Source organism: Rousettus aegyptiacus, unplaced genomic scaffold (assembly GCF_014176215.1).
Source record: "Rousettus aegyptiacus isolate mRouAeg1 unplaced genomic scaffold, mRouAeg1.p scaffold_m13_p_5, whole genome shotgun sequence".
NCBI lineage: Eukaryota > Metazoa > Chordata > Mammalia > Chiroptera > Pteropodidae > Rousettus > Rousettus aegyptiacus.
In genome coordinates, this window is record NW_023416308.1 from 80744374 (window position 1) to 80762696 (window position 18323).

The following is an 18323-nucleotide window of genomic DNA, read 5'->3' on the forward strand; positions in this document are numbered from 1 at the left end:
TGCTCTTTGTGATTATATATAATTTTTCTTCTTGATATTAGCTCTTCAGGTATTTGAAGACTCCTTTCTTCTTCTTAAGTCTCTTCCTCCCAAGTGAAGTCTCTCTAGTTTTTATTCTGTGTTTTGAAGGAATGTGTCGGGGGTTGGTAGAGCTATTGGGCAAATAAAGCTTCTGGAGGGCCGTGGACTGTGCCTACACAGAACCTGCACTGCTGCTCTTGGTGTTTTCAAAGTCCACTTTCACATTGTACCATTTTCTGACAGTGGTCTGGGCTGAAATATTTATTGGCCTTGTCTTTTCCCAATTATTTAGGCAAAGGGATAGTGTATGCATTATGCATTGCTGGCAAGATCTTTGTTCTCTGCTTCATACAAATGAACACTTGAGAGAATTGGACCTACATCATAGCAACCTTGATGAGTTAGCAATGAAGACTTTTTATCAAGAACTAAGGCACCCAAACTGTAAACTACAAAAACTACTGTAAGTCTGGCATGAGAAAATTTAACGAGTTTATTGTAATTTCTTTGTCACACCTCCCATTCCTACTTATTAGAGGAAACCAACAGTAGACAAATTTTTAAAATCTGTGTAAAATACTTTAAACACGAACAGCAGAAACCTCTGGGAACGTGAGGGCATAACTAATTTATTTTGGGAAAGATTACACAGAGCATAGTAGCTGTTGATGTGGGGTTTTGAGGCTTGATTAGGAATTTTCTTGATGAAAACACAGCCAAGGCATTTTAGTCAGGCTAACAAAGCATTTTCAAAGGTAAGTTTCAGAACACACATCTTTTTTATTTTCTTTCTATTGAGGAATAATTTATCTTCAATAAAATGTACAGATATTAAGTGTTCAATTTGTTGAGTTTTGATAATTGTACATACTTATGTAACCAATATCCAAAACAAGACAAAATAATAGTATAAGTTTCCTTATACCATTTTCTATTCAGTCTCTCACCCTGTCCAGTCCCAAAGGCAACCAATTTTAACCTCTGTCATTATAAATTAGCTTTTACTGTTCTTGGAAATCATTTAAGTTAACTCATACAATATGTATTTTTTTTGTTCATCTTTTGCTCAAAATGTTTTTAAAAAGTTATCCATGCCCTTGCATGTTTCAGTAGTTTATTTTTTTCTCACTGATTAGCCTTCCATTATGTGATGTACTATAACTTGCTTATTCACTCTCTTGTGAATAGACCACTGGATTGTTTCCAGTTTGGGGAATTATGAATAAGGCTGCTATGAATATTCTTGTACAAATCTATTTTTTGTGACATATGTTTTCCTCTCTTGGGCTAATACCTAGCAGTAGAATTGCTAGTTCATAGGTTTATGATTAACTTTTTAAGAAATTGCCAACCAGTTCTCCAGAGTGGTTGTACCATTTTATTGTCCCACCAGCAATATGTAAAAGTTCCAGCTGCTTCTCACTCTTTGACATTTCAGTCTTTATCTCCTAATTTGTTTCTAGATACCCTATCACTTTTTTTACATTCGGTTGCTCACATGTCTCTTTCCCTCTTGTCCATTAGCCCTACTAAGAGCTGGAACTGATCCTACTTTCTTCTGTATTCAGTGCCCATCCATGCGCTCAAGGCCTAACTGGTGCTCAGTAATGTGCTGAATGCTGAACAGATGATAGAGACAGGCTTCCACCTAAATATTTCTCTCAGAAATTCAGTGTTTTTAGTGAGATACGACCTTAGGTTTCAAGAAACTACTTGATTAGGTCTGGATTTGCATATAGATGTAGTCAGTTGCATATATGTTATGATCAAGAAGTTCCTGAAAATTCTTTTCACTCACCCCCCAGGACTCCCTGATATTGTCCCTTCACTGAATGTCATCAATACAAAAGCTAATGTCTTTTTTGGGGGGATTAAATGGGTTCCTTTTTAAGAGTGCAAGGGATGACACCATGAAGGTAGCTTTTGAACTTTTCCCACTTTCGTGTGGCCTTACTTAAGTCTCATTTCCCGAACAAGTGAGACTGTACTTTTGATTTATGTTAAGTGAGTGCATTAGGCATTTTTACAAGATGATGGTGGGTAGTGCTCTAAATAGGTAAAAGTTTTATTTTTTCTTGCACTTGGCTAGAAGAGGGATGAGGGTAAAGGATAAGTGGTGGGTAAAAGGGAGAGGAGACAATATTACTAAGGAGGGTTTTGAACAGCGAGCCATGCAAATATGATGGGCATTGGGCAGTATACAGAAGAATCAGATATAGCTAACAATGACTGAGTTAGGACATAGAAAATCAGAAGAAAAATGGGCGGATTCAGCTTCCCTCATATTTTGTTGTAGGCTGTCTCTGTAAACCTTAACAAAACCCCTGAAATGGCAGGACATTTTTTCCAATAATGTGTTTTGCTAATGATGCACCTCAAACAGTTTATATTAACCATGAACTCACCTTGGATTATTTAATGGATTAAGTAATGTCAGTTAATGCTGTAATTAGAGTATTTGGAATAGTCCCTGTGATTTTTGGTAGTCATTTCTGAGATTAAGAATTTGAAAACTCTTTTTCTATTTATCCTGTTGTTATCTCCTTTTCCTTTAAGGTCACCAAAAGTTGAGAGTATCAGCTGTCAGTTGTTTTTCTAAGCAACAACCTGAGACAGATTTGTGACCTGACCTGGAATATGAGAAACCCTGAGTAAGATAAGAGATGACAGGAATATTTAGAAAATATGTAAGAGTTAGGATTTGAAAAGAAAGGCGTGCTGTAACAAGGGACAGAGATGAATTTGTAAATCTCTCCTACATATTTTTCTTCTAAAGGTTGAGATTTCTTTCTTTCCACGATGGCTGTCAGAGTATCTCTAGTTCTTTGACTCACAACCAGAATCTGATGCATCTTGATCTGAAAGGAAGTGATATAGGAGACAATGGAGTAAAGTCATTATGTGAAGCTTTGAAACATCCAGACTGTAAACTACAGAATCTGAGGTGAGCTTTTTTTTATTACAGTTGAGACTTCTATGTGTCCAAATAGACTCTTCCAGCTTGAGATTGCTGGTCATGGGGCTATCTTATATGTGCTTTTATGATATGAAATAGTGGGAATCAGTAGATTCAGGTTGGTTTCCTCCTGATAGGACTTCTAACTCCTCTCATTCCCCCACTGAAGATCCCTCATTGTACAGTTCTTTGTGTCTCTATCTCCTAAATCTGAGGGGCAAGAAGCAGATCCAGAATTTATAAAAATTTAAGTTTTTCATATTTAAATGCAGGTATATGTATATTCATTGTATCTTTCAATTCTCATAAAGAAGAATGCACTAATGATAACTGGGGGAGGCTCACTTTTATTTAATTTTGATAATGACGCCCCCTCACCTTATAACCGCAACTCAGTGACCAGTACAGAAAGTTGAGGAAGAACAGTGTAACAGCTGTCAAGGCACTCACTGGCTGTCACATGCTGTTGATCTCAGTGGTGGGCCTGATTTTCCTTATCTATGAAAATGAGAGGATTAGCAATCATTCTTGGTCTCTACATATATGACTGATTTCAAGAAAGATCTTGTTTTCCAGTGGACGATACGGTTTCTGCTAAAACCAAAAACAAATAAAAGCAAAATAGAAAATCATCGCAATTTTACTTTTGAAGTTTTTTGTAATACCCTAACTCGAGTGAGGGACAAGAATAAACTTTGATGAATGAAAGGCCAAGATAGTTTGTATTTGTGGGAAGCAAATGATAATCTGTGCAGGAAAAAAAAAGTAAAATCTGAGACAAGACTTTTCTGACAATAGGCATATGAATTCTGGTACCATTGGGTATTTTAATTTTTTTTTAAGTGCCATCAGTTTTCAAAGGATGAAATTCACTTACAGCGTGTCTGGAAAGTTTTTGGATAGTTCTTGAACATGTGTTGAGTTCAGTTATCAGCAGGCCAGATGGGAGTGTTGGTTATACCATCTACAAAGTAGTTTTAGGACATATTGAGGCATTTTCTATAACCTGCAGCCCCTCGTCTGGAACCCAGGTAAGAAGTATGTCATTGGCTTCTCTGTCTAAAAATAAAATATATTAATAGCAAAAGGCTTTTAAATGGAAGAAAAGATGTTTCCCTACAAGGGGAGCCATAGACAAAATGCTTTGGCACTTGACAGATCAGCAGGACTTGATAAGATCTTTTTCATCAGTTGAAGTTTGATAATCCTTGATTTAACCCAGTTACTAGGCTTTCAGACAGGAAACCATATCTCTGGGTCAGCTAGTAGGGTTCCTTGCACCAGCAAATAGAATGTTTTGGTGGCAGGAGTCATTAGAGTTTTATAATAATCATATACTACATCATATAGAACTGGATGTTCTTCCATTGTGGGTGGCCACTGTAGAGTAATCAAGACTCATGTCAAGCTCCTGTTGACATTTCATGTAGGAAAGTTTCCAGTTTTATGTTCATTTTAGACCTCAAGTTTTAAGACCTGTGGACAGTTGACTGGCTGTGTTATACATGTGCCTATTTTCTGTCCCCACAGTGTTTTATGTTAAACTTTAATAAATTATCCATAGGTCCCATAATATTGGATCTTTTTATGTCTAGAAGAGCTCTATCCAAACACAAGGTGTAAGATATCCTTCATTTTCCTTATCAACTGCTTGGCTGCTGATGTTAGTCTATTCGGGATGCCATAACTAAATAACACAGACAGGGTTGCTTAAACAACAGAAATTTACATCTCACAGTTCTGGAGGCTAGAAGTTCAAAATCAGGGTGCTGGCAGGATTGGTTTCTGGTGAGGTTTCTCTCCTTGGGTTGCAAATGGCCACCTTCTTGCTGAGTCCTCATATGCCCATTTTTGCATGTGAGCATTCCTGGTGTCTCCTTATAAGGACACTAGTCCTATTGAACTACAGTCCACTCTTGTGACCTCATTTAACCTAATTAACTCCTTAAAGGCCCTGTCTCTAAATACAGTCACATGAGGAATTAGGGCTCCAACATATGAATTCAAGGGAGCACTATTCAGTTCATAACACCTTTTCAGCTCAAGTTGAGGTTTCCATTGAGGTCTAATTCTGGACTAATGACGGAGTACCTCCTGTTACTATCTCTGTGTACCCTGGTTTTGATAGAGAACTATTCAAGTTGATAAGTCTTTGATTAAAAGGAATAACTAGAACAACTCCATGTTCCAGGAATACCGCTGCCATTGGCCTCTCCATATAAGTAGCTGGTGTCAGGCCCAGCCACAACCAAAGTCCAAGTTGTTTCTAAATGAGTCTTTAAAAATAAAAGATCAGCATGCACTTCTTTTCCTACTTTCCTTCTTTTACTTTATAAACATTTCTGATTTACTTCTTGATTTTACTCTTAAGAACTGGGTTCCTCAGAAAGCATGGGTTGACTCCCATAAATAAATGAGCTCTTGGCCAACAGTAGAGGGCGCGACAGCTTTTGGTCCTGACTTCCTGCCCATCTGTTTCAGAAGTCAGGGAGTGCAAGGATGCAGCCATCTTTCAATGCACTTTCTTTCATGTTGTAGCTGGAGGATATTTCTCCCAGGTTAAAAAAAAAAAAGGATTATTTAAAAATATTTTTTAATGTTTTCATAGGGAATCAGGGAGGTAGGGATGGAAAAGACAAGCTTCCCACCACCTTCCCCTTCCTAACTCTCTATCAGAGTCTTGTGCTTGAGTTACATCACTTTCATCCTATGTAAGGGAGCTTGATTTTCAGAAAAGGTTCCAATGAACCTAATCCAAGTGACCACATGTTTTGGTGGGGTGAGCCATGGTTATAATTCTTCTCTAAGCGGTCATTTCTATTTTTCTGTATTGTTTTCCAGCTTGGAATCCTGCGACCTAACTACACTTTGTTGTCTGAATATCTCCAAGGCTCTTGTCAGAAGCCAAAGCCTGGTATTTCTGAATCTGTCAACCAATAATCTTTTGGATGATGGAGTAGAGCTGCTGTGTGAGGCCTTAAGGCATCCGAAGTGTCACCTAGAGAGACTATCGTGAGTCTTTTTTCTTCGTTTTCTGTAGAGTCATTTTGTTCAGTATTATGTAGCTTGGTTATGATCTGAATGGGCAAATCGCCTGGGTCTTGACACCAACTGACTCATTTGTCAATCCTGGATGAGCTCTTCATTTTCTTCCTCTATTGCCCTTCCTCTTTTATTTGACTTTTAGACACTTCTCTTCACGATTGACTTTTTAATTTTTTTCCAGGCTTCTCTTCTCTCATGTTTTGTTCCATTGTATCCTGTACATAGCTGCAATAGAATCCATAATTTAAGTAGCTTCGATGAGGTTGAGTCTATAGTTGAGTTGTAGAAGTACCAGCCACTTTCCTGCGAAGAAGAACAGAAGCATGAACTTTGGGATTTGACTGACCCCTTACCATCTGTGTTTCTCCTTCAGCTTAGAAAGCTGTGGCCTCACAGTAGATGGTTGTGAGGATCTCTCTTTGGCTCTTATCAGCAATAAAAGGCTGACACATTTGTGTTTGGCGGATAACGTCCTGGGAGATGGTGGAGTAAAGCTTGTGAGCAATGCCTTGAAACATCCACAGTGCACTTTACAGAGCCTTGTGTAAGTGTCTACTAGATTTCAGCCACCCAATATAATATACATTTTGAACTACATTTAAAATGGGAAAATATTATGAACATATTCTGTTTCTTGTTTTTTTCCCTGTCCTCCTTAATCACAATGAAGATGATGAGTATGATGATATTAATAACGGCCATTTATTGTGTTTTTATATTGTGTTTTTACTGTGTGCTGGGTCCTGTGCTAAATATGTTTAATCTGCACAAAAATACTTGTTGATGTCAAATTGGACACTTGAGTTCTAAGTGTCACATTGCACAGGTGAGGAATCTGAGGCTTAGATTATGCAACTTGCCTAATACTCACAAGAAAATGATGGATTTGGGACAAAAGTCCACCTATGCAACTCCATATCCTGGCTCAGAACAGGTTAATAGGAATACCATTAAAAGGAAAGATAGCATTCCATGATATGGCTGGATCACACTGTGATTATCTGTTAGTTGCTGTTAGATAATTTCCTAGACATGAAATTAATGAGCCAAATTTTTATTTTGTCAGAAATAGTTAAATTGACTCTAGACAGATTATTTATATTCCCTCAGCAGTCTAGCATTTTAATATCCTCCCTGGTTATCTACAGTCTTTCTGATCAATATTAATTAAATAATCAAAAATAACTAGAAAGGATTTGCTACTGAGCATCTTTTCAAATGTTTTTGGCCTTTAATATTCTAGGAATTGCCTCTTCATAGGCTCAGTTTTCTTCTGGATGGTTTATATATGTTATGGTTTAATATCACATATACATTATTACTGTTATTTTTTATATATCGTAAATAATTTACTTAGCATATTGTTTTATATTCTTTATGGTCATTTTTAGAATACAGATGTTTAAAATTTTTGTGAATTCTAATTTTTCCTCTCATGAGTTCTAGAAGTTTTGTCATAAATGGAAATAACTTTTTTAAAAAAAATTCCATGTCTTTTTCATAATCTTTATGGTTTAATTTTTAACATTTAAATGTTAAATTATTCCAAATTAATTTTGTTATAGGCTTAAACTTTTTTCCCTGCTTCTCTGCTCCATATAGCTACTTCTGCAACAGGGTACTATATTTATATATGATGTAAAGAGTTCAACCTTTTATGTATAGTAATAAACATTCTGAAGGATAAGAATCCAGTTTGTAGCCCAGTTTGGTACAAACCTATGTTTTCCAAGTGAGACAGCCAAAGAACCAATGGAGGAAGAGGATATTTGCTCTGAGAGGATGTGCTCGCAAGTGGATAAGGGATTATAACATGAAACCTTTTCAAAGGTAACTCTGGGCTGTAGAGCAATGATTCCATCTTTCTTCACACTGTCCTTCGTGTAGGCTGAGACGCTGCCATTTCACTTCAGTTAGCAGTGAATATCTCTCATCTTCTCTCCTGCAAAACAAGAGCCTGACACATCTGGATCTGGGGTCAAACTGGCTACAAGATGATGGCATTAAGCTTCTGTGTGATGTCTTTCGGCAACCAAGCTGTAATCTTCAGGACCTGGAGTAGGTATCCTTTGACCTTACTTTTGTGTAGCTTTAGCTACTACTGTGAAGACAGGAGAGAGATAGAAAAAAAGGCTGAGAGCTGAGTGTCAGAAATAGAATATACAGCTGATTTCCTCTCTCATTCTGCCTGACACTAGTGGGGAAGTCTTTTCATCAGATTTTTCTTAAACTATTGGTACAGTAATTACAGTTAATTTCCATCAGATAAGGAGGACCAGAGCCATCAGGCTGAACATTAGTCATTTTATTTTTCCCTTGGTTGTGTCCCAGTAACGTTACTGTGTGTCCTCTACCTTACCTCCATGAAGCTGAAATTGTGCTCTGTTAATTTTTCTTTCTTAAATTCAGGTTTATAATTAGGTCAGCTTTTAAAGAAACTAGGAGGGGAATTTTTAAAAATATCCAACAATGGAATAATTCTTAAACAGCAGTAATTTTTACTCTTGCTATGTTCTCTCTTACTCTGTGAGTAGGTATGCATACCTCTGCATGATATATGTACGTGTAATTGAGATTACTATGTAGACCTGACTTTGAGGTTTCATTTTTACATGATAATATTTCAGAAATACATTTAAATACTTATGTACAATTATCTTATTTCTTGTAATGGCTGAATGATGTTTAATATTTCATTATATAAATATTGTGGCTACAGTGAAGCAAGATAGAAGTGTCACTTAGCAATCTCAGCTCACTTCCTACTAGTGTCTCCCATGGGTGAATCATGAAGGGTCTAACCCCAGCATTGTTTTGTTTTATAACTATAAATTAAAAAATGTTGGTATATCCAGAGGTGTTTGGTTTGACTAGACTGACTCATGATAACCAGATTTCCAAATGAGTTTAATAGTTGATTGTCACATCTGTAAACAATGAAGTGACTGAACTCTTGGGTTCAGTAAGCACCTATACTTTAGGAAAATATATATGAGCTACAGTGTGGTTCTGTGATGTTTCCTTTATTATTATTCAATTGGAAGATAAAATTTTACTTAAAGGAAATTATCATTAAATCCAATGCCTTCATTTCAACTACAGAGTTATAATTTCTCAGTGACCTACCTGTACACATAAGATGTTTGCTTAGCCCAATTTCTCTGCTGTAAACACATAGGCTAATTTGTGTTTTCTTAGCTACCTTCATAGTCTCTACATAGACCATGCCAAATGCCTAAACCAGTGTTTACAACAAATATAAGCTAGATGCTGAGGGCATAAAATGTTTTTACTAAGTGATGTTTTTGTCCTCAGGTAACTCACAAAATACTGATGGCAGGGCAATATAAAGCCAACTGTAATTTATTTCATATGTTGTTATAAGGGTATGACAAAAGTTTGAAGGAGCAAGGAGTGGGGCAGAGGAGACTGAGCAACTTTAGGCTTGAAAGATGAAAATTCTGTTATTGCAGATATTCTAGGAAGAAGGAAGGAAGACAGAAAAGAGTGGAATGAGGATAGATGTATATTTGGGGGGAAAAATGGGTGTGTATGGTTGAAGAATTGGGTGGGGACAAAGTATGGAAAGTGAATGCTTGAGGCCAGATTGTGAATGCTCTTGAATGTTCTGCAAAGGACATGAAAAAAATATCTTTTTATAGATAGCTTGCTTCATTTTTCTTTGGAGATAACATTTTGAAATAGATTCCTAGAAAGCATTTTTTATTTCAAAAATATATTAAAAACAAAGTAAAGAGATCTAGGGGTTCCTTGGGAAAGCTTATAATATTTTTTTAGTATTGGTAGAAATAAGTATTTATACCCTTGATTTGGGGAGCTTGATAGATAATAATTTGTTTGTGGAAGAAAGCCATTTTACCCACTGTCTTTTCCTGCTCATTAAGAAATCCTGTCTGTTTGTACTGGTAATGTTAGATCTTCCTATATGCGTCCTGGATTGTAGATAGAAAAGAATCAGAAAAAAGGCTCAAATGCCTAGGCATCTCTCCCAGGAATAAACTAATTAAACTTCACAAATAAAGGTCTCACTTTTCTTTTGTATTTCTTGCAGATTGATGGGTTGCGTTCTGACTAGTGCGTCTTGTCTGGATCTGGCTTCTACTATTTTGAACAACTCAAACCTGCGGAGCCTGGACCTGGGGAACAATGACTTGCAGGATGATGGAGTAAAAATTCTGTGTGAGGCTCTGAGACACCCAAACTGTAATATTCAAAGGCTCGGGTGAGTTCAGGTTTTCATTGGGAAAATGATACCTATTTGGTGGCTGGTACAGCTAGAAGAAATTTGGTATATGGAAATAGGATGGGAGGTTTTTGATTACTGATTTGAATTCATTGGTGCTAATCAGTCGGTTCAGATTTTTTGTTTCTTCTTGGCTCATTCTGGGTGGTTGTACATTTCTAGGAATGTGTCCAATTCTTCCACATTGGCCAATTTGTTGGTATATAATTGCTCAAAGTATTTTCTTATGATCCTTTATATTCCTGTGGAGTCCATAGTTATTTCTCCTCTTTTATTTCTGATTTTATTTATTTGAGTCCTCTCTTTTACCTTGATGAGTCTGGCTAAGTGTCTGTCAATTGTTTATCCTTTCAAAAAACCAGCTCTTGGTTTCATTAATCCTTTGTAATGTTTTTTAAGACTCTATTTCGTTTATTTCTGCTCTGATCTTTATTATTTCCTTCCTTTTATCCACTTTGGGCTTTGTTTTCTGTTCTTTTTCTAATTCTTTTAAGTGTAAGGTTAGATTGTTTATTTGAGCTTTTTCTTGTTTCTTGAGGAAGGCCTGTATTGCTATAAATTTTCCTCTTAGGACTGCTTTTGCTGTGTCCCATAGATTTTGAATTGTGTTTTCATTTTCATTTATCTCTAGGTATCTTTTGATTTCTTCCTTGATCTCACTGATAAACGCATTCATTGTATAGTAGCATGTTATTGAGCCTCCACATGTTTGTGTATTTTCCTTTTATTTCTTGATTTCTAGTTTCATACCATTGTGATCAGAGAAGGTGGTTGATGTGACTTCAGTCTTCTTAAATTTATTGAGACTTGATTTGTGTCCTAATGTGTGGTCTATCCTTGAAAATGTTCTATGTGCACTTGAGAAGAATGTATATTTTGCTGCTTTAGGGTAAAATGCTCTGAAAATATCTATTAAGTCCATCTGGTCTAGTGTGTCTATTAGGCCCACTGTTTCCTTGTCATTCTTTGCCTGGAAGATCCATTGGTGTCAACGGGGTGTTAAAGTCTCCTACTATAAGTGTATTACTGTTGATCCCTCTTTTTATGTCAGTCAATAATTGCTTTATGTAATGTAGGTGCTACTACATTGGGTTCATATATGTTTATTATCTGATATAAGTATTGCTACTTTGGCTTTTTTTCTTTTCATTTCCATTTGTGTGAAATATCTTTTTCCATCCCTTTACTTTCAGTCTGAGAGTGTCATTTGATCTGAAATGGGTCTCTTGTAGGCAACATATGCATAGGTCTTGTTTTCTTATCCATTTGGCTACCCTGTGTCTTTTGATTGGAGCATTCAACCATTTACATTTAAAGTGATTACTGTTAGGTACATGGTTATTGACATTTTATTATTCGTTTTCATTTTTTCTTTTTTATCTCTTCTCCTTTTACAGAAGTCCCTTTAACATTTCTTGTAATACTGGGCTTGTTCGTGATGAATTCCTTATGCTTTTCTCTGTCTGGGAAGCTCTATCTCATCTTCCTTTTTAATCGAAAGCCTTGCTGGGTAGAGTATTTGTGGTTGTAGATTCTTGTTTTTCATAACTTTGACTATTTCTTGTCAGTCCCTTCTGGCCTGCAAAGTTTCCATTTAAAAATTAGCAGACATTTTTATGGGGGTATCCTTGGAAGTAACTGGCTGCCTTTCTCTTGCTGATTTTAAGATTCTCTATGTCTTTGACCTTTAATATTGTAATTATGATGTGTCTTGGTGTGGATCTGTTTGAATTCCTCTTGTTTGGGACTCTCTATGCTTCCTGAACTTGTATGTCTAATTCCTTTTTCAGGTTAGGTAAGTTTTTGTCATTTCTTCAAACAGATTCTCATTCTCTTTCTCTCTCTCTTCTCCTTTCGGTGCTCCTATTATGATTCATTTTGTCCCAGAGGTCTCAAACTATCCTAATTTTTTAAAATTCTCTTTTTCTTTTTGCTGTTCTGTTTGGGCATTTCTGCTACCTTGTCTTCCAGTTTGCCGATTTGATCTTCAGCTTCGTCCAATCTACTGTTGAATCCTTCTAGTGTATTCTTCATTTCAGTTCTTATATTCCTCATTGCTGTCTGGTTCTTTTTATGGTTTCTATGTCCTTTTTTATGCTTACTGTCTTTCTGTTGAGGTTCTCATTGTGTTCATCCATTCTTCCCATAAGTTCACTGAGCATTCTTATAACCATTATTTTGAACTCTGTCTCTGATAGGTCACTTGCCTTCATTTCATTTAGCTTATTTTCTGGAGTTTTTTCCTGTTGTTTCATTTGTGGCATGTTTCCTTGTTTTCTCATTTTATTAGCCTCTCTGTGTTAGTTTCTAGGTGTTAAGAATATTTGCCTCGTCTCTCAGCCTTGGTCAGATGGCCTTATGTAGAAAGTGTCCTATGTGGCCCAGTGGCACGTTCTCCTTGATCCCCTGTGCCAGCATGGGTTATGTGTGATTATCTGTTGTTGCTAAGCCTTTATCATTGTTAGCAGATCAATGGGTAGGATTAATGCTCAGGCTGACTAATTGTGGGAACTGACTGCACCCACAGGGTAAGAGTTGCTGTGTGGGAGCTGACCCCACGGAGTGGGATTTGCCTTAGCAGGCTTGTGTACTTGTTGCAACCACCTTTTGTGTTTACCACTAATGGGAGTAGTCAAGAGTTGCTCTGTTGTGATCTAGTGCTAGTCTCTGGGTTCATTGATTTTGTGGCCCCAGTAGGCCAAAGTCAGCCACTGCCTTTGATTGCTCAGGGCTACCTGGTAGGAGCTACAATGCGATCCACAGATGTTTGTTGCCTATGCTGGATCTATAGGTAAGTAGAAGAAACAATGCTGTAGGCAGCAGTCCAGTTATCCCTGTTCCTTGACCTAGGGTGGTTTAGCAGAGGGACCAGTGCTCCTCAAGGACTGACACAACCTGTCAGTTGCCCATAGGTCTCTGAAACTGGAAGAGCTTCTGAGTGATATGCATGTTGGGTGGTGCAGGGACCCCGGGGGTCTACTGAATCTATTGAGTAAATTTCCCCCTGCCACTGCAGTGTCAGTTTACATACAAGCGCTGTCTCTATGGCTCCCTGTACAAGTTTCCAATTGTAGCAAGGTCAGCCACTGCCCACCTTAGGCCTAAACGTACCACCTCAAAGCAGGGGCAGCTGCTTGTCAACGTATGGCAGGCATTTTGTATAATTGATGGGGCAGGAGCTCAGGGACTCGAGGGCCATCAGGCCAATAGCCTCAGTTTTCTGCAATTTCTGTGTCTGCACAGATCACAGACTACAAGGAGAGAAGCTGTTGTCTGGGGCAGTCCCACAGACCCCTGAGATCCCCTCAAGAGATATTGTAGCTCGTACGGGTGGCAGTGATCTTCCACACAGTTTTCCCCAGAATGTGTTCACTGTGCTAGCCAAGGATTGTCACCTGCACAGAATGCACAACCCCAGAGAAAAGCAGGGCAGGGGAGGCTGCCTGTCACTGGGCCGCAGGCACTTTGTGGCTTGGGTGAAGTGGGATTTCAGGGAGACAAGGGTTGTCAGGCCAAAACAGCCTCAGTTTTGCTACAACTTCTGTTTTTGGGCATTCCCACTATAGTCACAGATCATAGTGAGACCAGCTGTCATGTGGTGCGGTCCTATAGACCCTTGCAAACCCCCATGTAACATCACAGCTCTTGCAGGAAGCAGAGATCTGCCTGCAACTGATTTCCATTCAGTGCCCACCCTGTGCTAGCCAAATTTTGTTGTCAGTGTGGATTGGGATACCCAGGGTGAGGGGCAGGGTGGTAGCAGTTGACTGTCAATGGACTGCTTGGGGCAATTTGTGGGTCGGGTGGGCCAGGTCTCAGGGAGACAATGACCATCAAATCAATATAGCTTCAGTCTTGCTGCAACTTCAGTAACCCTGTGTTCCCACAAAAGTCCCAGATCATGGCAAGACCAGATGCTATCTGGGACTGGCCTGCAGTTCCATGAGATCCACCCAAGTTCGTGCTAGCAGCAGAGAGCTGCCTAAAAGTCTCTGAAATGCATGCTCACAGCACTGGCTGCCAGCTGCGAGTATTTGGCTCTGAGTGGAAACAGGGCTTGGTAGCCATCCAGTGATAAAAGCCCTGGGCAATCTGCAGGTTGAGTGGGGCAGCTGACCTTGAGCTAGCGCTTTGTAATGGCCCTGTGGGAGGGATCTGCACTATCCAGTTGAGCTAGCCTGGTCTGTAGATTGCCCTGTAGAGGGGCCCAACTAAGGCACAATAGTAGCTGCTCACCCAGCCCTCATTCTGGCACCAGGTAACAGAGTCTTTCCTGTGTATGAATCTTGTGTGAGCCTCCGACCCACCTGCTGGTGTCCTGGATGAGTGTCCGCAGGTCAGAAAGCTTGTGTGTGGGTCCTTCAAAAGGGTGTTTAGGGTTTCAGTCTTTTTCTGTCTCACCCAGACAGACAGAGGCTCCTCTGGTTTTTACAGTCAGAGTTTTTGGAGACTCTTCTTCCCTGGGCTGGGCAGCACCCAATTAAGGCCATGACCTCCTCCCTTCAGGGGAGCCTTTGCAGCCTCGCTCTCCCTCTCGGTGATCCTCTACCAGTGCAGTGCTGGTGTGGGTCCAGGCCAATTCACGATTTTTCCCCTCCTACTGGCTTCAATGTGGCTCTTTCTTTATATTATCAGATATACATATTATAATGAGCTGGACTTCAGGTGATTCTCCACATCGATTATTTTATAATTTGGTTGTACTTTCAATGCAGACCTGGGAGGAGGTGAACCCTGCTTTTACCTAGTCACCATCTTCCTCGGAATCTCTTAATTCATTTTTATTGCTGTAAAAAGATTCTGGTGAGGGACTATACCAAAAACTATAATAACCATTCTGTTGTAAGTAGACTTTGAGGTCTTTTTTATTTCTTTTATAACTTAGTGATGCTATAAATATCTTAATATGTAAATTATGAGGCACCTGCATACACGTTTATCTTATCTAGCATAAATAGTTGGAAGTAGACTTGTTAATGGGGAATATATGTCTTCAAATTTATCAGATCAGTCAAGAGGACTGCACTAATTTATTCTATGGCTGCCAGTGTGTAAGAGTTCCTATTCTCTATTCTTGCCAATTTTGTCAGACTTAATTTAAAAAATTTTAGCCAGTCAGGTGTGTGTTTTGGCATATGATTGCATAAGATTGGAATTATTTCTTTCTTGAGCTTTGTTGAAATTTCTGGTGAAGCTATATGATCTGAAATTTCCTTTGTATGACTTTTGATTTCTGATTCAATTTTTAAAAACTAAATTTATGTAGGTTTTATTAATTTTTAGTTAGTATTCTTATGCTTTCACCTCTTAAAACTTATTGGTAAGTGTCTATTAGTATTTATCTGTTTAATTTCTGAATTATACAGTGATTTAGATATCTACTGATGTTTTATTAATTATTGTTTATTTTGTTTCTATTTTTGTCGAGTTTATTTTATCACTCTTTATAAATTTTTGAGTTGGGTGCTTAGCTCATAAATATTTCTTCTTTTCCAAGATAGACTTAAAGTTATGATTTTCCTTTAAATCATTGCATTAACTTTATACTACAAGTTTCACTATTATGCGCAGTGTTTTTATTTTTTAGTCTGAAATATTTAACTGTGCTTATAATTTTTTTATTCAACCCATGGGTTAAAGTGTATCTTTTAATTTTCAAACATAAGAGGGGTTTCTTGTTATCTTTTTATTTTTATTTTAATCTTTTAAATTCTTTAATATTACCACATATTTGATCTCTTCTATCCCATCTTCTTGTTATCTTTTTATATTTACTCTTTAGCATTGTAGTCTGAGAATATACTGTGCATGATTTCAGTTCTTTTAAATATGTTGACATTTGCTTCATGGCACAATATATAGTCAATTTTTATGTGTTTGATAGTGCACTTGAAAAGAATATGAAGAGCTGTTGGTTGCAGTATTTCATATCAGTTCAGATTGTTAATCCTGTTGTTCGAATCAATTATATTTTTAGTGTTTTTTTCCCAGATAATTCAATTATTGTAAAAAATGTTAAAAATCTCCTTTATTACTGAAGATCTGTGTCTTTCATTTTGTGGTTCTTTTAGTTTTTTGTTTTTTTTTTTTATTTTGAGACTGTTACTAGTGACTAGAAGTTTAGAATGATTGTGTCTCCTGATGAATTCTTGATAATCTTTTGTCTTATAATTTTTTTACCCTAAGGTTTATTTAGTGTGATATTTATGTACTTTACATCATAATTAATGGGATTATTGCTCTACTATGTTCATGTGTGTTCCATGTAGGCAACAACTTTAAAAAAGTTTTTTATATTCAGTACCTATATAGACACTCAGTTGTCGAATGGACAGATAAACATGAGGTGAAAATTAAATTTAGTTGGTTGGGGGAACCATCAGGTACAGAAGGTTGAGTATAATACACTTCCTTAGTTCATGGTATTGTATTATCATTGGTTTATTCCAGAGCCTACAATTGATTGTCAGTTGGTTAGTTGGTTAATTTATCTCCATTAACTGTTCTCCTTTCCACTTAATAGGCAATGGACCTAATGCATTTGAAATTTGCCATAGGATTATGTGTATCCTTGTAAAAGATGTAATGTTTTTTGGTGTATGCATTTTTATTTACATAAATGGCATGATACTAAAGACCTCATTATATACCTTGCTATTTAAACATTCGATACCATACTTCTAAAATCTACTTTTGTTGCTGTATTTTTAATGCTGTTCAAGGATTCACCTGCTTTTAATTTTCTTTAGTGTGCTTCCATGTTTTATTCTCTGGACTATAATTATGAATTTGTAATTCATAATATCAGAGGGGATATATTCAGTCTATAAATATCTAGTAATAATGAACAAGTACTCATATTCCTTGAATCCACCCTAATTGTGCTCATTTTTTAAGCTTCTGGAGTTACCCTACACTCCTAGCTCAATGATCTCTTAAGTTTGCTTGCTTTCTGTCATGGGATAAAGTTAACTTTATCTGAAGTGTCTCTTCCTTGCAGGCTGGAATACTGTGGTTTGACCTTTCTCTGTTGTCAGGATCTCTCCTCTGCTCTTAGCAGCAACCAAAAACTGACAAAAATAAACCTGACACAGAATACCTTAGGTTGTGAAGGAATTATGAAGTTATGTGAAGTCTTGAGGTCTCCTGAATGTAAACTACAAGTTCTAGGGTAAGTCATCATTGGCTTCTTAAGAGGAAAGTTTTCTGGAATGAGAGATTTGGGGAGCCATTCATTTATTGCAGGCCTCAGGAGTAACCTGACTGTGGATCCTTGGGCATTTTCTAGGCTCTTACTTGTTTTCTCCCGTAGAGCATAGAATTTCAAGAGACATAATGTAGCATAGTAGTTAAGAGCCACAAATTCTAGAGCCAGACTACCTGAGCTTGAATTCCGACCTTGCTACTTAACTAGATATTTGAACTTGCACTAGTCCCCAAGCTCTGTGTTTTGGTTTCTTATTGGAAAAATGGGTGAAAGGACTTATTGTGAAGATCAATTGCCTGAGTCAATACAGGCAGTCTTTAGAACAGTGCCTAACATAAAATAAACAATGTATGTGTTAGCTGTTTTCATTGTCATCATTAGTAGTACTATTTGACCAGAACAAGGCTCTTGGAGAATCCTTTTAATTTTTAATCTATTTCTCTTTCTCTTTTGTATTCCATTTTCCTTCAACTGCTGTATCTCCCTCAGTGTATCTCTGTTTCCTTTCCCACTCCCCAGCCATGTTAAGATTCTCTCCTTACTTCAACAGAAGTTTTTTAACCCCGAAGTAAATTCCCCAGAGAAAGTAAGGGGCTGTAGGAAAATTGAGTGCAAGAAGAGATGTTCCCTTGTTTTCTCAGGTTGTGCAAAGAGGCATTTGATGAGGAAGCCCAGAAACTGCTGGAAGCTGTACAAGTTAGCAATCCACACCTACTCATTAAGCATGACTGTAATGTTCATACTGAAGAAGATGGTTCCTGGTGGCAGTGTTTCTGATTTGAAGAACGTGATATTTAAAAAAGTAAAATAAAGACCTCAGAATGACAAGG

At 37.5% G+C, this 18323-nt stretch overlaps 1 protein-coding gene across 3 annotated transcripts in view; it reads left to right on the plus strand.

Moving 5' to 3' along the window:
- The window catches only part of NLRP14 (NLR family pyrin domain containing 14), a 31696-nt gene extending 13373 nt beyond the window's left edge, over positions 1 to 18323 (plus strand). For 2 of the 3 annotated variants that reach the window (XM_016123054.2, XM_016123053.2), the window contains 8 exons: positions 314 to 484; positions 2798 to 2965; positions 5819 to 5989; positions 6396 to 6566; positions 7910 to 8080; positions 10095 to 10265; positions 17287 to 17457; positions 18135 to 18323. In XM_016123054.2, the coding sequence (XP_015978540.2) occupies positions 314 to 484; positions 2798 to 2965; positions 5819 to 5989; positions 6396 to 6566; positions 7910 to 8080; positions 10095 to 10265; positions 17287 to 17457; positions 18135 to 18270 (1330 nt within the window). In that variant the 3' untranslated portion in view covers positions 18271 to 18323. The remainder of the gene's footprint in view (positions 1 to 313; positions 485 to 2797; positions 2966 to 5818; positions 5990 to 6395; positions 6567 to 7909; positions 8081 to 10094; positions 10266 to 17286; positions 17458 to 18134) is intronic. The other variant, XM_016123055.2, reaches the window with a different exon arrangement.